At 36.2% G+C, this 24261-nt stretch overlaps 1 protein-coding gene across 1 annotated transcript in view; it reads right to left on the bottom strand.

Annotated features, from left to right (window-relative positions):
* The window catches only part of LOC134697210 (centriole and centriolar satellite protein OFD1-like), a 62248-nt gene that overhangs the window by 18511 nt on the left and 19476 nt on the right, over positions 1 to 24261 (bottom strand). The window contains exons 8-16 of the mRNA XM_063559333.1: positions 23715 to 23798; positions 23080 to 23186; positions 22339 to 22458; positions 21557 to 21630; positions 18185 to 18276; positions 1874 to 1951; positions 978 to 1045; positions 561 to 604; positions 24 to 175 (exon numbers count right to left, since the gene is read on the bottom strand). Coding sequence (XP_063415403.1) covers positions 24 to 175; positions 561 to 604; positions 978 to 1045; positions 1874 to 1951; positions 18185 to 18276; positions 21557 to 21630; positions 22339 to 22458; positions 23080 to 23186; positions 23715 to 23798 — 819 coding nt within the window. The remainder of the gene's footprint in view (positions 1 to 23; positions 176 to 560; positions 605 to 977; positions 1046 to 1873; positions 1952 to 18184; positions 18277 to 21556; positions 21631 to 22338; positions 22459 to 23079; positions 23187 to 23714; positions 23799 to 24261) is intronic.

Genomic DNA, 24261 nt, shown 5'->3' with positions numbered 1-24261 from the left:
ACTACTAATGACTTGATCATTACCTCTTCTTGTAGTCTATTTTCTAAATGTGTTTTCTGACTTCCGGCTATAACCAGTTCCTGTCGTAAGTTTTCCCTTGCCTTCTCTAAATCTCTTTGTAACATTAATGTCTCTGGTGAGGGTCGTCTTAACTCTCGTAATAATTCTTCTTGTCCTAAACAACATATTAAATCATTGTAATAAAAAACAAGAATGTACACATTGTCAATTGTGACATGCACAGAAAAACAGCATATTTAAACATTTATAACAAGAACCCAAGCAAATTTAGATATCAGTTATTACCTGAGAAAAACCCTTCTTTGATGTCAAGTTTAACTGTGTCCTTGTTATTAACTGAGGTTAAAATATTAAAATAGGATTTTCATGATGGATCAATTATGTTGTAAATATGCTTTGAATGTTACATTGAATTCCACTAAAGTGTTTAAGAAAAGATATAGATTTCAAGTAACGATTAAATGGTTCAATGCTGATTTTACACTTGATTCATTTCTTTTCCATAAGATAACTTTTTTTACAAATATATAAGTACTTACTCCCTCTTTCTCTTTCATTCATATTTAAAACCTCAGCCAATCTCCTATAAATAGAATAATATTACTTAATATGAAACAAACGTAAACATATAACAACATCCTATAAATAGAATAATATTACTTAATATGCAACAAACGTAAATATATAACAACAAATATGTTTGACTTTGCCAAAACTATGCATTCTATTTCTGTTTTCGAAAAACCCAAAATCCCTTCCGATAATGTGACTTTGTTTGATTTATAATGCACCAATGGATTATTTAGAAATCAGCATCCAATAGTTTAAATGATTACACATAAATGACAAATGATTGTAATAGCTCAAACAACATCTTGGGTTATGTCTTATGGTCAGCTGTATAAGATATATAAGAAGATACATACATCCTTAATGATATATAAGTAGATACATACGTCCTTAAAGTCTCCACTTCATTTCTGTTAACAACACTCTGTTCCTTCAATACTTTGTAGTCGGACATCTAAAACACAAAGATTTTGTATCAGTATTTCCTGACAATATATATACCACAGGTTCATCTATATTCATGGGGTACATATTTTAAAAAGATTAACTAAGAATTATATTGTCGAACAAACACAAACTACCTATGGGATTGTATGCAGAATATGATACTGTAAATTTAGATATTTTTGGCAGGTTTTTATTATTGTGAAAAATGGGACAGATTTATAATTGCAATAATTAAATCTCGCAATTTGAAGTTTTACATGAATCAGACAGGATTTCTCTGAAAATCACAAAAGTTAAAATCACATTTTAGTCTTAAATGACAAATAAGGAATGCATGCAACAATTTCTGAATTTACAGTAGTCATACAAAATCATGAATCAATGAAAATATTATTCATCCTCAATCCTTAAAAATTTTAACTGCAAAAATTAAATGAATACACATGACAAAATTTTTCACAGCTCAGGAAAAAAATCAACAGGACCTGAAATATACTAGGATACCCACTTATACTTCTAATAAACAGGCAATGTCTGAAACAGTTTAATTACTATACAGATCCTTTGGGTAAGCTTTGATTACAAGAATCTAACAACACTCTGTTTGACTTTCTATTCTGGTAATAATTTCATTAGCCAATTAAATTTTAGTCTTCAAATCTTAAAAGGTGTATATTAATCCATCAAAACCAGAGGATCTCGAAATTCTTTAAAAATAGAAATTAGAACAGAGTTTTTTTCCGATCTTTGTAAGTATGGAGACAGAATCTGTATATAAATCAGATTGTGTCTAAAATATTGACCACACTTAAAACAGACTTATCTTCTTACTTACATCTCTCAGTTTAGCATTAAGAACTTCATTTTGTCTCGTCGCTGACATATCTTTATGGCGTTCCTCATGCAGCTGTGTCTGAAATAACAAGAGGATCAGCCATGTATACCTTAGTTTCACATTTTTTCATGTCATTGCCACTTATATTAACTATACAGTATAGAATTTGCTCATTTTGAAGGCCATACATTGACCTATAGTTTCTAAAGTCCATGTTATTCAAACTTTGGTGGATAGTTTTCTAATTAATATACTGCTAATATGTCTATGATTTCTTCTTCTGTATTTACATATTACTGTTTGAAGGGAGCTTATTAAAAAGAAAGTCCTTAAAAAATACAATTAGTGACAGATTAAACCCTCTAGTAGTAACAGTTCACTATTAGAGGTATAAGCCCAGTGGCATATAACACGCTCTGGGACTTAGAGCTAACTATCAGTTCAATGGAATATGATTCTCTCTTGTGTAAATAGTCCTTATAGTAGGTGTAAAGATTGTTGCCAATCTTTAATTTAAAAACAATATCTTTGGTTTCTGGATATTAAATAATGACTAAACAACTTTTAAAAGTATAAGAGATTATTATTATCAATAATAATAAATACAGGTTAATGAAATACAATAGATTAAAACGTTTGAATGAATTTTTCGTGTATGCAAAATTACCTCTTGGAATCTTTGAAGATCTGTTTAAATTCGTTTCGTTATAAGAAAGATCCGGTTTTTATAGACCTAAGCACGCCTTATCCTTGCGTGTAATAATATAGTCCGTTGCCGGTCAAGGTTTATCATGTAAACAACTGTCAATGCGTAAATAAATATGAATTATAAAGAAAGCAAACACGATGTCATATAAGTCTCGACACCGATTCAACAATATAATGCATGTAAATACAAGTAACTAAAGAAATGTAGGATTCATAACAAGTGTGGTGCCGCTAGTGTGTGTAGGAAGAACCAGTCCACATTCTACTGCATGCTACCTTCTGCAGCTGAGTGACGTCACAGGGAGACTTCCCTTCTACTTCCGCTTACTATATTGAACACATGTATTATTGTATTATTGCTGTCTGCTGACTTATATATTCACCAGATTACAGAGATCAACAGATATTAAAGGTATTCTGTTTATCACACATACACTTTACTTATTGTACCATATCGGCACAACATTGGCGTCGTACGACAAAGAACGAATTATTTTTTGCAAGTGAGGCGGACTCCACGAGGGCGCCTTTACAGATTTGAAAACTTTTGATGCTTCATTTTTTGTAAATTTATTACGTAAGCATTACCATAAATTTAATACAGATTGATAGTAGATTAAATTGCATCAAATTTTTACAGTTTATCACGTATGAAATCTTCATATTTGATATTTTTCATCAGATAAGGTTAGGAACTTCCGGTTATCGCCATTAGGTCCTTCTTCACGGAAGTCATTTGTCTGCAATACTCCATTGCGCAGACGCAAACCGGAAACAGTCTCGATTTCAGTAACTTAGTTTCGTACATTATTTTTATACTGAATTTAGACTGATATTTTATATTAAAGAGGGTATATACTCATAAATATTTTATGAGTAACATATTATACACCGTATAATAAAGTACAGTGTGTCAACTGAGTCTCTGTTCCAGTTCTATCCTATTTTGTTGCCTGCATTTTTGAAATTGTAAAAGTAGTAGCTTTTATAAAAAAGCTGCATTGTTTATGTCTTGAGTCACACATAAAAGTTGTGATTTTGAGATTTATTTGCCTTGAGTAATTACTCAGTGCAACTTATAATATTGTTTTGAGTTGCATAATATTGTAATTTGAAATATTTAAGAATATTGTAATTTGAAATAAAGACAACATGGCAGGAATTGGGGATGAGAATGAACTGAAGGAAAACATTGAAACAGAGGAGTTGATACAAGATGACATATTCACAAAAGAAAATATAGCTGATACTACTTTGACAGAACCAGCTGAAAATACCAAAATGTCATTGGAACAGCTATACCAAGAGTTTCAGGCGGATAGAAAAGCAAATGCAATAAGAGCTGTTGAGACTGAAAGCAGGGTGAAACAAAGTGAGGATCGCATTGAACAGATTTTCCATGGTTTGTTAAATATTCAATCTGAACAAAAAGAAGCAACAAAAATCAGTACAGAAAACATCGTGGCAATATCCCAACAAGTGCAACGGTCAGAACAGAGAATTGACAAGAAGATTGATGCTAACGGAAAACGTTTAGAAGAGTTAACATCGGATAAGTTTAATGCCTTGGGAAGGCGGCTAGACAAAATGGCTGCTGCTAATGATGAGGCAAGTACCGTGCAATTCAAGAGTGCATTTGAACACCCAGGTTCATTTCAGCAGATGGCATCAAGTGTTAGCGATTTGATTAACAAGAGAAATAAGGAAGTCAAGCTCCCTTCTATGGATACTCCTGTTAAACAGAAATCTGAAGCTAGTCCATATATTGCCAGTACTCCATTACTGCAAAATAAGCCTCCAGCATTTAGTCTCTCGCCAATTATGTCAATTGATGAGACTACACAGCCTGAATCTAAGGCAGGTACAACTCCAGTATCGAGTGACAAAGGTAATGTGTTAGGGCCCCCGGCTCTGCACAATACATTGTTGTTTCAACAGATTCAGGGCAAAGGCATGCCAGAAAGTGTTGGTAGTGACCAGGAGATCTATCATATGCAAGGTTCGTTGCCACTACTGAGTGACAAGGGAAGCGTGCCAGGGCCCTCGGCTCTGCACGGGACAAACTCAGGTATGGGAACACAGCATCCATTCAAAGGCATAGAGGGAGTATCCACTGAATACAAACCCCAACATAACACAACTCCAGCAACGGCTACTTTTGCACCGTCCTATGTTGGTACACCATATGTATCACAGGGTATCAATGTTAGTACACCTTTACACGTTGCACCAGCTACAAGTAGCGAATCATATGCAGCGTCCTTAGTACAGAGTAGACCAGCTCTGTACCCTCATATAGGATCAATGATACAACAGCCTCCGCCTGCGTTTATGACCCCTGTGATGACAACAGTAGCATCCACAGGCCCGTCACCAATGCAAATTGACACTAGCAGGTCTTCAAGATCACGCACTAAAAAGAAAAAGGAAAGAAGCCACAGCTCTTCGTCAGACTCCTCTCTTGATAGGGAGTGCTCTAGGTGGCAGGAAAACTCTGGGGCGAGAGACAGGAGTAGAAGTCCCCAGCTTCCTAAAATGCAAGTTTTCACAGGAAGAGGTTTTCTTACGTGGGAAGCCTTTATCTATCAGTTTGAAAGAACAGCAGGAAGGAGACAATGGGAAAATAGGAAGAAAGTTTGCCGACTATTGGACTGTCTAGCTGATGTGGCTTTAGAATATGCAAGAAAGGTCAACATCGATGATGACTATAAGACTTTAAGGAAAGCACTGAAACAGCGTTTCAGCAAAAAGGACGAACCTGTATCAGCAAGACGCCAGTTGCAGTATGTGAGGCAGCAAGACAGTGAAACACTGGAGGAGTTTGCTGAACGGGTCCATTTTGTTGCAATGGATGGGTATGATAAATGTGACAATTCTGTCATTGATCAAATTGGCACAGAGGCATTCCTCAGAGGTTGCAAGGACAAAGAGGCTGCCCGTCACGTGATTGAAAGGAACCCAGAGTCCATCAATAAGGCGTTGAAAATCATGAAAACGTCCATAGCGAATCAGAAGGCTATTTATGGATCTAGAAGTCCAAATTTTGCTCACAGACAGGTCTCATTTGCTGATAGCTCTGGTAAATCACAGGACACAGAAAGTGCTAGTACTGTTAATAGTCCATTGGAAAAGGAAGTGAGGAACTTGACTCAACTTGTGACCAAATTGACAGAGGTGATGCTTTCTTCTGATCAACATACACGTGGTAGGTCTCCCGAAAGATATACACCACCTAAGTACAATGCGTATCGATCACCTACACCACCTCCTAATCAAAGTTCATATAGTCCTCAACAAAGGTCATATAGTCCCCAACAGAGGTCATTTAGTCCTCAACGTCAACGTTCGCCATCACCACGACCAAATTCTAGAAATCAAGGCTACTTTAAACAACGGTCCCCTTCACCTGGCGACAGAGCTTATCCAAACTCTACTCCAACAACTGAGTCTTTAAATGCCAACGGGTCGAGCCGGTAGGCCAACACTCGACTCTAAAATCACATGGCCAAGGGAAAATACCACCCGACAAATCAGAACCGAGGCCCACGGCTTCGTCTGATATTGTTATAAGACGTACAATTGGAAAAAGTTTGGCAGTACGGGGAACAGTATTTCAACAAAATGCAAGTATGATTGTTGATACAGCAGCTATGATTACACTCGTCAACGAGAAATTAATACCGGAGAATATAGAATGTTCCGAAACAGTGACGCTACGTGGTTTGGGCGAGCAACTGGTCATTGGCAAGATTATTAGGAACACACTCCTGAATATAGATGGATTAGAAATAAGGTGGGACGTGTGTAGGGCACCACTTACAGATGATGTCATTCTAGGTCTAGATATTCTGGATACGCTTGGTGCAGTCATCAACCTCAACACTCCATCACTTACAGTTAACAACAGAGTTATACCTGCCTCATTCGTTACTGGATCTGATGATAGTGCTTCTCAACAAGTCTGCATTAAACGCACAATTACAGTCCCGCCAAATTCAACGATGATCTTCAGCATAGATACACACAGAGGATCCGAACAAGAGTTTATTTTGGAACCATGCTCTCTTGCCAGTGGAGTTTTAGTTTCGCATGTTGTCGGAAAAGGCAAATCTTGCCCTGTAACTATTTTGAATGATGGGAATCGTTACATACGTATTAAAAAGGGAACACCGATAGGTCATTTAGAAGAGATTGACAGTATAATGGAGGAGATTTCGGAAGAAAGTGAAAATCGAACTCCAGATGTCCGTCGTGGCATCGTAGAAACACAAACCCAGGTGCCCACGGCACCAGGTTTAAGCCAAGAAGAATTGTTTACGTTGCCATCCCATTTAACAGACCTGTATGAACGTTCTATAAAGCATGTAATTAGTCAAGATGATAAGTTAAAACTCAAGAAGTTATTAATCGAATACCAGGATGTATTTGCACAGCACGACCTAGATCTCGGATGCCTTACAGCTGTCCGGCATAAAATAGATACCAAAGACCACGCTCCAGTTAAACACCGGATGCGAAGAACACCTCTTGGATTCCAAGATCTCGAACAGCAGCACCTTGACAAGATGTTACAAGCAGGTGTCATTGAGCCATCATCTTCTGAATGGGCCTCAGCTCCAGTGCTGGTAAGAAAGAAAGATGGAACCGTGCGCTGGTGCATTGACTACAGAGCTTTAAATGACAGAACAATAAAAGATTGCTTCCCTATTCCTATTATTGAGGATTGCTTGGACTCACTCCAAGGCACCACCACGTTCTGTACATTGGACCTTGCCAGTGGCTATTATCAGATTGAGCTTGAGCCAGAAGACCGAAAGAAAACGGCGTTCATTACAAGATATGGGTTGTTCGAGCACACCAGAATGGGAATGGGCCTTTGTAACGCCCCAGCAACATTTCAGCGGGCCATGCAACTCGTTTTGAGAGGACTTACTTGGACACAGGTGTTAGTTTATCTTGATGATGTCGTGGTTCTCGGTCGCAACTTCGAGGATGGTCTCGTTAATTTGAGGGCTGCATTTGAAAGATTTAGACAGTATACCCTGAAGCTGAAACCAAAGAAGTGTCAACTGTTTCAGCCTGAAGTTGAGTTTTTAGGAAAACTGGTGAGTGCTAATGGCATCTCCGTTTCTCCATCTAAGATAGAAGCAGTGAAAAAGTGGCCAACTCCCAAGTCAAAGAAAGAACTCATGTCATACCTAGGGTTTGTCAATTACCACCGGGATCACCTGCACAACTATGCAGAAATGACTGCATGTCTATACGACCTTGCTCACCAGACAGGAGAAGCTGAATGGCAACAGTGTCACGAAAAGGCGTTCCAACAGTCAAAAACGGCGTTAATAAGTGCACCTTGCTTGACGTATCCTAATCCCAATGACCAGTTCATATTAGACACCGATGCGTCCGATACAACTATAGGCGCGGTGTTATCGCAAATACAAGATGGTAAAGAACGGGTTATATGTTATGCCAGCCATGTTCTGATGAAGCCTCAGCGTCGTTACTGCACCACCAGGAAAGAGTTATTAGCTGTGGTAAAATTTTGTCGGCATTTCCGCCATTATTTGCTTGGTAGGCGCTTCATTCTCCGCACGGATCACAATAGTTTAGTATGGTTGATGCGGTTCAAGCACATTGAAGGGCAGCTTGCACGATGGCTAGAAGAGCTGTCATCTTTTGATATGGAGATAATACATCGACCAGGAAAGAAACATCTAAACGCTGATGGCCTAAGCCGCATCCGAGACGATGTTACTGAATGTGATTGCTATCAGGCAGGACTTGATCCTACAACACTGCCATGCCACGGCTGCCGATATTGCATGCGAGCTCATGACCAATGGAGCAGGTTTGGTAACGATGTAGATGATGTGATTCCACTGGCAACAAAGTCTCTTATGGCAGCAGTACGTACTGTTTCTGTTGTCCCTGAAAATGAAAAGGACAAATCCCCTGACCAAGAGCCCCCGGCTCTGGCAGTGGATTGCGAAGCGCACCCATCATCAAGTCTAGACGACACTTTACCGTATGCTGATGGAAATCCGTGTAGTAATTGGGCACCTGAGTACCCCCCGGAACAGTTAAAGATATTTCAGCAAGAAGATCCCGATTTAGCTCCAATATTGACTTGGATGCAACAAGATGCTGATCCTACACAAGCTGAACTCCGTTTGCGAGGAAAGGCTACCAGATCTCTATGGTTATGTAGACTTTGTTTCCTTATGTTTAACGATGTACTCTACTACCAATTTATAGGTTGTCCAGAGCGCCAAGGACTTTGTTTAGTTGTACCAACAGCATTGAAAGAAGAGGTGCTGCGAAACTGTCATGACACTAAAGTTTCGGGACACTTGGGTCAGAAAAAAACACTTGAAAAATTAAAACAGTCATTCTTGTGGTACAATATGCGAAAGGATTGTGAGGACTATGTTAGTACTTGTGCCATGTGTACCCAGAATAAAAAGGCTCATGTTAACCCAAGAGCTCCGCTGGGACAGTTCCATGCTGGCTATCCGATGGAGAGAGTCCATATTGACATACTTGGACCATTTAACACCAGTAAGAGCGGTAACAACTATGTTCTAATGATGGTGGACCAGTTTACTAAATGGGTCGAAATGGCGTCTTTACCTGAGCAAACAGCCAAGACGGTCGCTGAGAAGTTTATTGTACATTTTATTGTCACGTTTGGGTGTCCATTAGAGGTCCACACAGACCAAGGACGGAATTTCGACAGTGATCTGTTTAAGACGTTATGCGAGGCATTGGAAATTGCAAAAACGAGGACAACCCCGTATCACCCTTCATCGAATGGGCAAGTGGAAAGGTACAACACAATTGTTTTAGCAATGATAAGGTGTTTTATCGAGAAAAAATGTCGACACTGGGATAGAGATTTGCCCTTTCTGGCGATGGCAATGCACTCGATGGTCAATAGACAAACTGGATTTACCCCGAATCAGATGATGTTAGGGAGAGAGACCATTCAACCAATTCAACTTCTCCTCGGAATACCTCAATATGGCCAGAACAAGATGACTCCTAGCACCTATGTACAAAAGTTAGTAAGTCGGATGCAGAAAACACATGAATTTGCAAGACATAATCTCCGTGCTTCGCAGCTGCGGCAAAAGAGGGATTATGACCTCAGAGTAGTCGAACATAAATACAACCCCGGTGATTTAGTCTATAAGGCAGACTCCACCACTAAAGTCGGACAGAGTCGAAAGCTGAAATCGCCATGGTGTGGACCTTTTCTGGTCATATCAAGCAGACCTCCATTGTATACTATCAGGGGACGTAAACGAGATTCGACGGTACATCATGACAAACTGAAGCGTTGCAATGATAGGGATATTCCCACCTGGATCAAGAGACTAAGACATGCAATGTTCAGGGAAGAAGGCGATTTCGATGAGAGCTGGGATCTTGACGATACCATTCCCTATGGTGTGGACTTTAATGTCCAAAGCATGTTTGAATCGGATACCCAATTGATTGACAATGATACAGCACTTCAGTCTTTAGGTGACCCTTCCTTTGCCCATATCCCAATCACACCAGAACTGGAACCGGGGCCCGATTTAGGCCTTGGGGAAAATTCAAGTCTGGGTAACGATGCCAATGAGGACAATGTTGATACTGGAGTCAGTGGCACAGATGGCGAGACGAGGCCCTCGGCCTCTCTGTCCTCAGTGCAAACATCCAGATACGGTAGACCAATCAGATGCCCAACACGGTACCAAACAAAATAGGTATTGTGTGGGAGCTTCACGACTGTATATATGTATATATCTCTTGTATATTTCAATTAGTGCTGATAACATTATTTCTAAAATATATGTATGTTTTTAATAATCATGATATGTTTTCATTTCTTCTTGTTCCAGAATGGAAGAAGGGTCTCGTTCAGACCAAGATGTTTTATCGCTTAGTCCGCACAGTGAGTGGCATGATACCCGGTCCGACTGTACAGATCTTGATGTGGCGGACTTGATGGTAATTGATGAAGTGGGTCCTGATGACAGTGATGCAGGTGCTGGTACTTCTCCTGGGGCCCTAGGCCATGTTGAAGCACACAGTAGCATGACAGGTATGTCACAGATGAGTTTTTCTAGTCAGCCTTGTCAGGAGGGAGAATCAGGTGAGACAAATGAAAGCCAATCAGAAGGAAGAGTAGTAGTGCCTTCCAAAAATAGACTACGGAAGTGCCCTGTCTGTGGAATAATGTCCAGGGAAAAGACACGTCGTCACATGATGAAGACACACCTGCCATGGTTTTGGTCTGGGTCCACTGCCTGTTGGGAGTGTAGTCGACAAGAGGTACAGGCGTCCTCCTTAGCGCTACGGCACACAGAAGAGCACAGACTTGGATGTTTCTTTGATGAGGAACATCTTCACCTATGGTGTCAACTGGTGACCGGCTGCCTCCATCGTATAAAATCTTGGTTCGGTTGTGCCAATCTCGAAGATCTACTGCAGTACGTCATTGACAGACAGTTGTATGAAGGTGTTAATAGCGGTTTCAATGATCAGGAACAGCAACTCTTGGTGTACTATGCACAGAACTATAGTCCTGACTGTCTGGTACATATCACCGCCAACCCTCCAAATCACGTCATTAGCCTTACAAATTGGGAGATCATGGCAAGCTTACTACGACGAGTGGGCTCAGCGCAACAGCAGTCTCTGATGTCACCTGTGGAGATTCTCACATACGAGGGCAGCCCCATATTGGACATTGTGCCATCACTGCCAGAGCCGTTCGTTTTTGTGGATAGCCATTTTCACTTGGATTTGGTTCTGAAACGACTTCATTTTAGGACTTTCCTGCATATGAAGTCAGCAATATCTCCAAAGGAACACAACAACTCATTTTACTATGGGATTGCCAATTATGTGTTCCCTGACCATTGGAATGATTGGGCTCTACAGGTAGGACCTGCCCAAGCTGTATATGTTTCATTTGGGATTCATCCACATGTTGCAGCAAAGGGGGTCACCCAAAAGCAGCTGGAAGAACTAGAGTTCCTGCTTGGTAATCACAAATGTGTTGCTGTTGGTGAGATTGGCCTAGATTTCACAACACGCTGTGACTGCAAGAGGTGCAGAACTCCACAACAGTGCAGGCAGCGGATGAGGGAATGCCAGGAGCAGGCATTCATGCAGATGCTGGAGATGGCACAACGGATGAAACTGCCTGTCATATTACACTGCCGTGATGAGGGCACTGGAGAAGCAGCAGCCCGTGTGCTGAAATTGATAACTGAAAATTTCCCTGACCTATGTTACCATCGCCATTGTTTTGCTGGGAATGTGGAGGAGTTGAGGCAGTGGCAAAGCCTGCCTCGCGTAGTATTTGGCATCACTGGCAAGTTTATTAAAGATGCAAGCAATGCTTGCAACACAGATGCCATATCCAGAATCTTGCCACACCAGCTGGTCCTTGAGACAGACTCCCCATTTCTGACGCCATGGTCGTGCTGTGCTGTCAACCATCCATGGAACTTACGGGAAGTGGCGGTAGCTGTTAGTGAGAGACGCAACGTCCCACTTACTATCCTAAACTGGACGACAAATGACAATGCCCTAAAATTCTATGGCATCCCAAAGCTGCGACAAGATTCAGCTAGCTGGGGCCCTAGGCCCCGTTAGCTCGTGAAACTTAACATTGTTTATTGAATTAGTAATGTAAATATTTGTTATCACCAAGGATGTGTTGATAACTGCATAAGTGTATATATATATGTATAGTTTTATTAATGTTTTGTATTACCCTTATTTTATCTTGCATTTGAGTTTCTTTTATAGTTTGAGAATGTGCCTGGTTCTACAAGAATGGGGCGGATGTGGTGCCGCTAGTGTGTGTAGGAAGAACCAGTCCACATTCTACTGCATGCTACCTTCTGCAGCTGAGTGACGTCACAGGGAGACTTCCCTTCTACTTCCGCTTACTATATTGAACACATGTATTATTGTATTATTGCTGTCTGCTGACTTATATATTCACCAGATTACAGAGATCAACAGATATTAAAGGTATTCTGTTTATCACACATACACTTTACTTATTGTACCATATCGGCACAACACAAGCTAGAAAACAAAGATGTTATCCGAACGCCACATGTTGGCGGAATTTCGTAACGTTAAATCGGCAACTGTCAAATTTGCCAGGAACGACGTTACGTTTACTATAAGGTACTGCCGCGGTATTTAACGTTCACAACACTGCCCTCCGTCAAAATAGAATTTCGTCTCGAAATTTAAATAACTGTGAAATATGAATTCATTATGCAATCAAGCAAAATTTAAACAAGCACCTGCTGTCTCAATAGAAATTAAAATGAAGAAAATTTCTTCCTGTCTAAATCACGAATATCGGAATAACCTACCACGATCTATGACACGTATAAATAATGATAAAATTATACCAACGGCATACAAAACAATATACAATCATATAAATGATATCAACAAATGTCTAGTTATGTTTCTTTTCAATATAAATAAATGTTATTAGAATTTTCGACGTCTTCTTTTTTCCAACAACTTCACTGTATTATTGGTTCGTCTCTTTTTTCTCTTCTGTTCTTTGTCCCTTCTGTGTTCTCTTCTGTTCTGTTCTCCTCCTGTGTACTCTTCTGCTCTTTCTTCCGTTTCCTCCAATCTTTTTGTGTATCTCGAGTCACATGTGTTTTATTCCCAAGTTCATTCCTAGTTTGGTCTAAATCTGTTTTATTGAAACTTACTTTCAGTTGACTTATCTTTTCCTCCTGACAGAAAATGTTTCCATCCTCTTCTGTAACTATAACATTTACAGTTTCTTCAGTAACTGGAACATTTTCATCATCTTGTGTACCTAGAACAATTACAATTTCCTTCGTAACGCTTACATTTTCTTCCGTAACCTTTATGTTTTCTTCTGTAACAGTCATATTTTCTACTGTTACATTTTCATTTTCTTCTGCAACATATTGCAACAGTTCAGGCAACATTTGAACATCGACCTTGTCCGTCTGTATACCCTTATAACATGCACTAGTAATATTGTCCTTATATACATGTATGTCCTGCGTACATGCTATCATGGGTTTTTCGGTATCTACCAATACCGACTCTATTATTGAATCTCTAGTTGACAGGAACATACTTCTGTCTTCTTCTTTGTCAATGATAAGCCCAGAGTTGGTGTCCTTTTCTCCGACTCTGGCTACTTTCATTTCATCAATTAGGTCATAGCCTAATAACTTGTTCTCTTCAATGGGCGCTACATAAACTGGCCATTTGAAGATTTCACTCCCTAGATTAACTTCCACCTCTGTAATCCCTCCTGTTGTCAAGTTCTTTCCGGCCTCAGCAACTTCCCAATTTCTTGCTGCTCTCCTTAGTTTTGGACGTTTACTTTCAGGAATCTGATCATACAACTTCTCACTCAGAACAGTCACCTCTGCTCCAGTGTCATTAACTGCATTCGTCGCAATCTTGCTAATGACCACTGGAACTGCAATGCTAGCTGCTGTCACCCGATCAACGATAATCTCTTCTATCCTGTTGATCGTTTCTGCACTACCCATTACCTCCTCTGGTGTGTTCTCTGGTGTGTTTTGTTGTATCTCCTTAGACTCCTCAAACAACATCTCTAGGCTTAAATCTAGGTCCTGTATATCTAGGTTATCTTCTTCAAATGATCTCTTCATAACTGTACCCACTGATATTTTCGGTTCAACCAAATGTTCTTTCATTTGGCAAGGTTTCTCTTCACATTTCAAATTATTCTCTTTAATTTTTTCTTCACCATGTTTAGGGGCTGACACTTGGTCGATAGTCTCAACCCTTAGCAGTTTAAAGACTTTTCAGTTTGGTTTTGACTCCTTTCATCATTCCTTATAAAACCACTTCTGTTTTCTTTATGATAGGGGCTTCTCTTTTCTTTTGGACAATCTCTTATGTAATGGCCTGCCTCATTACAGTTGAAACATCTGAGATTCTTCATCTTGGTTGTACGGTCTGTATACACTTGCTTATGTGGCCATGAACTACTGTCATAATCTTGTTGTGCATAATACTTTGTCATTTCCTTCTGAATTATTTCCTCTAATGACTGTGTGATCCCTCTTTCAAATTGTGTAAGCCTCTCCTCAGTTACATATCTTTTCCCACCAACTTTCCTTATTTCGATATCATCTTCAGCTTCATCAAAATCAACAGTTTCCTGCATACTCAGCTGACGGATGTTTCTATCTTTATTTCCTCTTTTATATGTTTCATATAAAGTCACCTGGTGGATAGCTTCAGTCATACTGGTAATTCTCTTTGTCAGTAACTCTATAGCAATGCTCTGGTCAGGTAATCCCCTTAACATGTACTCTACACTCAATGTACTGTGAGTGGCTGCGTCAATAGTTGGAAATGACCGTCTGACTAGCATTTCTACTCTGGAAGCATATTCATGGATGTTTTCTTTGCCCTGTTTTCTTAATGTATGCAATTCTTGTCTATATGTCTCTGGATATCCATGGTCACCAAATCTATTAGACATAGCTGCACATAGCCCAAAGAAAGATCTTTTGGTCTCTGGTGAGAGGTAGGAAGCATAAACCATTGCCTCATCTTTAAGTGCTGTTACTAATTCAATGGCTTTAGTATCAGTATCCCATCTGTTTATCTCTGCAATGAGCTCGAACTGCATAAAGTAGGCATTCCATGGATCTCTGCCGTTGTAAAATGGCACTCTGTTTCTTCTCCCATTGTCTATCTTGGAGTTTTCAATATTATGGTACTGTTGCTGTGGTCTGCCATATTGTTGCTGTGGTCTGCCATACTGTTGTCTAGGTAACCAGTTTGATACTGGGGAATTGTTTGGATACTGCTGGTAGTCTGGACGTTGCTGGATTTCAGGCATGATTGTACTGGTACCAGAATAGTTTGGACGATGCTGGATCTCAGGTGTTGTCATATCAGCATAGGCATATGATTGTTGTTGCTGGGTGTCTGACAGTGTTGTATCCATGTATGTATGTGTAGAACGTTGCTGGGTGTCTGGCAATGTTGTGGTATTATAAGAGTAGGTTGGACGTTGCTGGGTCTCTGGCAATGTTATATTGTTGCAGGAGTTTGTTGAACGTTGATGGGTCTCTGGCAATGTTGTATTGTTGCAGGAGTTTGCTGAACGTTGCTGGGTCTCTGCGTAACTATTTGGACTTCTGATAACAGGGTCAGATTTACTCTCAGTGAAATGTTGAGCATTATTCTTCATCTGAAGGTTCTTAAAATTTCTTAATGCCTCTAACTCTTGTCTCATCTTTACCATTTCTTCACTCTCATATGATTTCTGAAGGTTTTCATTTCTTAATGCCTCTAATTCTTGTCTCATCTTTATTATTTCATCACTCTCACATGATTTTTCTCTTGTTATAGTCGCTATAGCACTATCACTCTTACTTTGAGTTGGGAAAAGAAATGGGTTTGTGCTTACTTCCCTTTGAATATTACTCGCAGTACTACTAAATGGCCTGGGGCTTGTATTTATTTCTCCCTGGTCTAAACTCATAGCATGGTTTGAGGCTAAATAATTATGAGACGTGACATCGCCAAATGAGCAGGTATCAATATTTGTAGATGCAACAGACGAAGTGGGAATGGTTGGACTAGCTAATGTGGTTATTCCCCTACTAAATGAATTGGACCCCTGTGGTATACGAGATCTGTCTCTTAAATTATACATTTTACTTTTAATTTCTAAATGAAATCAAGAGTTTCAATTTTACTAATCAACTTGGATTAAACTTTATCCTTGTTAATCTTGTAGTTTTAAAATCTTGTAGTTTTTCAGAATTATTCAACTTAGATTACTTTTTATCCTTGTTGAAATAGAAAAACAATTTCCTATGTCTTACTTTTAGAACACCTTTTAAATTATGAATATATCCTTATTTTGTGAAATAGACTATATAAATAACAAATTTGAAATAGACTATAAATTTTTCAACTTTGACCTTTTCCAAATATTCTTATATTTACAACTTAGATTTATATTTATCCTTGTTGTAAAAGAAAACTTTTGAAATAGACTATTAAATATTAACTTTGAAATAGACTATAAATATAATTACTGGACGGTCTGGACCTATTTGAATTATTATGGTCTTAATATTTAACTTGGATTCAGATTTATCCTTGTTAAAATAGACTTCTAAATTTAAACTCAACTTGGATTAGAATTTATCCTGGTTGAATATGGTATTTACTTTTACTATATTTAAACTTTCAACTTAGATTAAAATTTATCTTTGTTGAATTGTACCCCTGAACTATTTAATTTCAACTTGGATTTATATTTATCCTTGTTGATATATATTAAATTTTAAATTATGACCTTTTCAACTTGGATTAGAATTTATCCTTGTTGATATAGATTCTGACTATCTATTATATTATATCCTTTTCAACTTGGATTAGTATTTGATATAGATTTTAACTAACTATAAAATTATTACTTTCAACTTAGATTAAAATTTATCCTTGTTGAATTTAAAATAACTTAAATATATACTATAATTTAATTATATTCACCAACTGTACTATCTATTTCTCAGCCTTCGTTGAAGTGTCTTTTTTTTATGTTTAGTTTTTTTTTTATGTGTAACCAAATATCATAAAATATGGACAGAAACAATGTATGTACTTAACAATTGCGTGCCTAATAAAATATTCACGTAGATTCTTAAAATTTTCCTAAGAAAGAAAACTAAATTCGCTGCCACCAGTGTAAAGATTGTTGCCAATCTTTAATTTAAAAACAATATCTTTGGTTTCTGGATATTAAATAATGACTAAACAACTTTTAAAAGTATAAGAGATTATTATTATCAATAATAATAAATACAGGTTAATGAAATACAATAGATTAAAACGTTTGAATGAATTTTTCGTGTATGCAAAATTACCTCTTGGAATCTTTGAAGATCTGTTTAAATTCGTTTCGTTATAAGAAAGATCCGGTTTTTATAGACCTAAGCACGCCTTATCCCTGCGTGTAATAATATAGTCCGTTGCCGGTCAAGGTTTATCATGTAAACAACTGTCAATGCGTAAATAAATATGAATTATAAAGAAAGCAAACACGATGTCATATAAGTCTCGACACCGATTCAACAATATAATGCATGTAAATACAAGTAACTAAAGAAATGTAGGATTCATAACAAGCTAGAAAACAAAGATGTTATCCGAACGCCACATGTTGGCGGAATTTGGTAACGTTAAATCGGCAACTGTCAAATTTGCCAGGAACGACGTTACGTTTACTATAAGGTACTGCCGCGGTATTTAACGTTCACAACAGTAGGACTATAATGGCAGATTGTAACTTCTGGGAATACTTCTATAGAAGTGATATCCATCTAAAACCAAGCTGTATATATCACCCACTAGTACTTAAAGTAAATGGCGTGTGAAATAAAACCAGTAAATTATAGCACACTATGTGACTAATAGTCCACTTGTGATATTAACAAAGTTTATCAGATTTTCATTTTTAATAAAAGTTTAATAATAGAATAAATATGATTCCATTTTTAGATTTTTCCTTTCGTTTACCTCTAACTCATTAACTCTGAGTGTTTTATCCCTCAGCTGGTCTTTGATTTCTTGTATTTTATCTTTTTCATCCCTCACACGCCTTTCCTCATCTACAAATGAAAGATAAGTTATTGAATATAAGTGGATGTATAAAGGTTATAATTTATTTTAAACAGGAAGCATTTTTCAACTGATGTTTACATTTTTCAAACTTAAATTGCAAGGTCTACTGAGCATTGTAATTTTTCTTTATACGTTTAGGGTGCTATAAACAGTTTCGTATAAAAAACTAGGGGTTATTCCCCGACTAAAAATAGACTTGGAGGGAAGTCCCTTTTTATCAACATAATTGGTAAAAAAGTATCATGTTTTTTATATTTGATTGTAAAAATAAGTTAAATAGCTTCAATTAAAACAGGTTGAATGATTAAAATAATTTTAAAAATTAGATTAAATACACATGTTTTAAGGGGAGACAAACTGTAAACATCCTGTTTTTTTTGCAGTGAAAAGTGCAACACTTTTTTGCACCCACTGTAGCTCTTTTCGGAGCAGGCGAACGTAGTCTGAAGCATAAATTTTTAGAAAGACCAGGTAAAAACCTATGAAATTCATACAGTTTTGAATATGAAAAATGTGCATGTATCATGTCTGCATGGGTGTGCACATGGCCTGATTTCATGTTTTTTATGCATAGATTAGGCAATGTTTTTCCCATTTTCTCTGGATAAAACTTTTTGGTACTATTAAAAGTACAATTTATTTTTATCTCATTATAAACTAGAGAAAATTCTGATTCTAATGATATCTAGTTTTATACAAGTATCTTCATTAACATTAACACCACTAAGGGTCAATTAAAGATGGTCCCTCAAAGTATGACGTCATAGAAAAAAACTGTTGATTGCACCCTTAAAGGGACAAACATATAATATAGTGAGGTTTTCGCATAGAAATGTGCTAGTGAATGGACTAAAACAATTCTGAAAAATATTGTATGGCATGTGTACATTAATTTTAAAGCATCAGTTTTGTATATTTAATGCAAATATTACAGATTTGTACATAGCAACCAGATATAAGAAAACCAGACTCTGTTCAAATTTTGAAGTTTTTCAGCTTATTGCGACGTCATGATACTTTTATTAATTCTCTCCTATATATGGAACCAAAAGTTGCACATGCAAAGTGTTGATTTTTTCTTCTTTGGCCTGTACTACTGATTAGTGTAACATGGATTTTTTTTCATTAATTTATATTTTTTGTACTTTTTATAGTTAAAAGGCTCCAAGTATCATATATAAGAAATACACTATTTCAATATTTTTCTCAACTCAGCTACAATTTAGTTCATATAATAATAGGGACAAAATATGTTTAAAGTAACCTTATTTATGCTTATTTTACAGTTTTTATTCTATTTATTCAAAAGAAACCCAATTTTATGTTTTTTTCTTTTTAAATAAACTGATGACAATAGGATACAGGAAATGTTTGGAATATGCCAGTTAAACTATTTGCCACTGGCCAAAATACCACAACTATGCGACATATAAAATTAGCTGTAGTTTCACCATTCGGGGTCACAATCCTTAAAGTAAGACATCATTTTAATCGGTATTGTGTACAGATTCATCAAAGCTGAGAAGTTTTTATATATCGCATACAAGGTTTTGCTTAAGGGTGCTATAAACAGTTTCGTATAAAAAACTAGGGGTTATTCCCCGACTAAAAATAGACTTGGAGGGAAGTCCCTTTTTATCAACATAATTGGTAAAAAAGTATCATGTTTTTTATATTTGATTGTAAAAATAAGTTAAATAGCTTCAATTAAAACAGGTTGAATGATTAAAATAATTTTAAAAATTAGATTAAATACACATGTTTTAAGGGGAGACAAACTGTAAACATCCTGTTTTTTTTGCAGTGAAAAGTGCAACACTTTTTTGCACCCACTGTAGCTCTTTTCGGAGCAGGCGAACGTAGTCTGAAGCATAAATTTTTAGAAAGACCAGGTAAAAACCTATGAAATTCATACAGTTTTGAATATGAAAAATGTGCATGTATCATGTCTGCATGGGTGTGCACATGGCCTGATTTCATGTTTTTTATGCATAGATTAGGCAATGTTTTTCCCATTTTCTCTGGATAAAACTTTTTGGTACTATTAAAAGTACAATTTATTTTTATCTCATTATAAACTAGAGAAAATTCTGATTCTAATGATATCTAGTTTTATACAAGTATCTTCATTAACATTAACACCACTAAGGGTCAATTAAAGATGGTCCCTCAAAGTATGACGTCATAGAAAAAAACTGTTGATTGCACCCTTAAAGGGACAAACATATAATATAGTGAGGTTTTCGCATAGAAATGTGCTAGTGAATGGACTAAAACAATTCTGAAAAATATTGTATGGCATGTGTACATTAATTTTAAAGCATCAGTTTTGTATATTTAATGCAAATATTACAGATTTGTACATAGCAACCAGATATAAGAAAACCAGACTCTGTTCAAATTTTGAAGTTTTTCAGCTTATTGCGACGTCATGATACTTTTATTAATTCTCTCCTATATATGGAACCAAAAGTTGCACATGCAAAGTGTTGATTTTTTCTTCTTTGGCCTGTACTACTGATTAGTGTAACATGGATTTTTTTTCATTAATTTATATTTTTTGTACTTTTTATAGTTAAAAGGCTCCAAGTATCATATATAAGAAATACACTATTTCAATATTTTTCTCAACTCAGCTACAATTTAGTTCATATAATAATAGGGACAAAATATGTTTAAAGTAACCTTATTTATGCTTATTTTACAGTTTTTATTCTATTTATTCAAAAGAAACCCAATTTTATGTTTTTTTCTTTTTAAATAAACTGATGACAATAGGATACAGGAAATGTTTGGAATATGCCAGTTAAACTATTTGCCACTGGCCAAAATACCACAACTATGCGACATATAAAATTAGCTGTAGTTTCACCATTCGGGGTCACAATCCTTAAAGTAAGACATCATTTTAATCGGTATTGTGTACAGATTCATCAAAGCTGAGAAGTTTTTATATATCGCATACAAGGTTTTGCTTAACATGTTGTTGTTGATTTGTTTTTTATTAAAATCACAATCAGTAATCTCTCAACAGAGATATACATGTACTTCCAATAAACTACTCAGATCTACTGAATCAAGAATGGATCACCTCTGCTTTTCCAGTTTGTCAGAGATTTGGCTGAAATAACCTACTGATGAATGTCATAAATCTGATTAAAATATCACCAAACTGTATGTGAGACCACTTACAATGTTGAAGGGACATCAGCATTTCTATAATATCTTTAAAGAACATAGTTTGGAATACTTGATATATGTATTTACCTTTGACTCTGGCTTCTCGTATTTCTATATTCTGGGCTCTTTCCATGTATTTAGCTTGTTCTTCTACCTTAAATCTATAAATAGAAACAAAGATTGATATCAAACTTATCTATAAACAGAAAGAAAGGTAAATAGCCAGCTTATCTATTTTAATAGAAAGCTGAAAAGATAGCTCTTATATGAACAAAGCTATTTCATTATTAAATCAAAGAAAAAGCAAACATTTGTTCTGCTAATCTACAACTATAAAGAATAGTTAATTGTCTATATGAAACTCTGGTACCACTTTGACCTTCTTATTGTAGATGTATATACAACTAAGAAGATGTGGTATAATTGACAATGAGACAACTCTCCACCAGGGTCTAAATGTCATTCCTTTACTTATATGAATCAATTAATGACAAAACTTTATAAAGAGCAGATGAATTAATACTTGATGTACATATCAAATAATACTTGAAAGATATTTTCTGTACACTATCCAGACAATATCTTTATATAACTGAGGTCCATTTTAGACATGTATAAGATTTTTTTTTCCATATACAACATTTGGATAAATCCAATTATCTTGTTTTCTTTATAGTGAGGTTTCCAACAGCCCCTTATGTACTATACAACTTTTAGGTTTTTTGCAGTACTTTAGAGATATAGGTATTATGATCTTAAATGTTAACTAACAACTCCTTCTTTATAACATCGCATTGTGGACTTCTTAAACAGAGTACTCACTTTCTTCTTAAAGAAAACAAGATTTGTTTTTCATATTTTTAACCTACTTTGTCATTTCATTTTTCAGCCTCTGTTCATGTTCAACCTCCATCTTTCTTACTTCCTGTTCCCGATGACGTATTCCTTCTTCTTTGGTTTTCACTCTGTCTTCATTTAATTTGGCCTCTCTGATAAAAATGATTAATCGAAATTAAATGATTTAAACAGTTTAAACATGAAAGTCTCAGACACTTTCTAGTCAGAAATCTGCTGTAAGATGCAATCTTTCTTTGAGTCTATACTGTCAAACTTATAGGATTAACTTGTTGCACAGAATGAAAACACTGTCAGATTTCCTTAAATCAAAGTATCTTTCATTCAAAATGGTCAGATTTTTTCTAACCATGATCCTGTCAATATTCCTATAGAATAAACTATAAGTGATTAGAGTAGTTCTTTTATCTATAATTCATGATTTTAAAAAGGATAGAATAATGATGATAAAATTGATTTATGTTTCCATGAAAAAAAATTACACTAAAAAGTAATATGACCTTCAATTTACATTTTCAAATTTGAGCATTGCACATATCATGCTGTCTTTGTCAATTTTTTTTGACAGTAGTCAAATACCTAGGTTTTATGTTTCTGGAAGAAATATGACGATCTTAATTTTATTACTCAGTTGTAGGGAAAATTATAACATGTGATTGATATCTGTATATGACCTTTAATAACTGATCAGAATATAACATAACAATGGTGGAGTCCAATAAGTGACTTGTAATCTTAAATCATATGAAACAAACCTGTGATTGATCTCATCTTCACGTTTGATTTCAGCCTCTCTTTTCCGTAAGATTTCTATTTCGTCCAGTAAAGACTGTCTCTGTGTATATATCTCTCTATCATGCATCTGGAAACAAGTATAGAATTATTTAGAATATAATCATGACATGTAATTATAAGGTTTTACTGATTTTCAATCAGTGCTGGCTTTTTCAAAGTAAAAACTGAAAAACATAACAATATATTAGGTGATTCACTCTAAAATATCTGTCCCCAATGAAAGGAATCACACCTGGTTGAGTTGTAATAATTACCAAACAAGCAATCACAGGTTTGAATAGAAAACTGTTTCATCTCCCAAATAGTACATCGAGACATGTAATTATTACATCAAATGATTTCTTTACAAATGCTTTTTTCCCTGCAGGTGTTGGAAGCTTTTTTTTAAGTAATGAAATTACAATATGAGTGAATTGCTTTAAAAGTCTTCTACATTTGTAGATCTTATTCTGTTTTGTGATTTAAATGAAACAATATCAACAGTTTAACCTGTTAGTGAAATCATAATTTGAATAATAGGGATTGAATTGTCTCCCTTTGTTTATTTGAAAAAATGGTGGAAATTTATTGAATTATTTAATAAACAATAATCTACCGTTTGCTCAGCTTGAATTCTTTCCATTGTATTTCTTTCCTTCAGAAGTAGTGCATCATTCTTCGTTTGAAACTGTCTCTCCAACTAAAATGAAAACAAATGTCATAAAAAATTTGTAAGGCCTACTTTTGCTGTTAATCACACACTCAACAGAAATGATGAAAAAAATCAATAAAATTATTCCTCTTGATACTATCTTTTGATTGTCAAAAGCTTCTGTCCAAGTTTGGTAAAAATCCAGGATAGTTTAAGAATCTTAAAAATGTTTTAAAAACACTTTAACTGCAGACTGTATGTAATATTAACTGGAAGAAAAACTAAGTCCATTTATAAGTAAAATACACAAAAATTGGAATTTTATTTTTACAAAATTTACTTCTGGATACTATCTTCTGATCATAAACAAGCTTCTGGCCAAGTTTTGAACAATTCCAGGATAGATTAAGAAAGTTATTAAATTATTTAAAACTTTAACCACAGAGTGAATGTAATGGTTCCCTGCAGAAAAACTAAGTCCATTTATAAGTAAAATACAGAAAAAATAGAA

Source organism: Mytilus trossulus, chromosome 14 (assembly GCF_036588685.1).
Source record: "Mytilus trossulus isolate FHL-02 chromosome 14, PNRI_Mtr1.1.1.hap1, whole genome shotgun sequence".
Taxonomy (NCBI): Eukaryota; Metazoa; Mollusca; class Bivalvia; order Mytilida; family Mytilidae; genus Mytilus; species Mytilus trossulus.
Note: the sequence above shows the minus strand (reverse complement) of the source record. Positions and strands in the feature narration are given on the sequence as shown.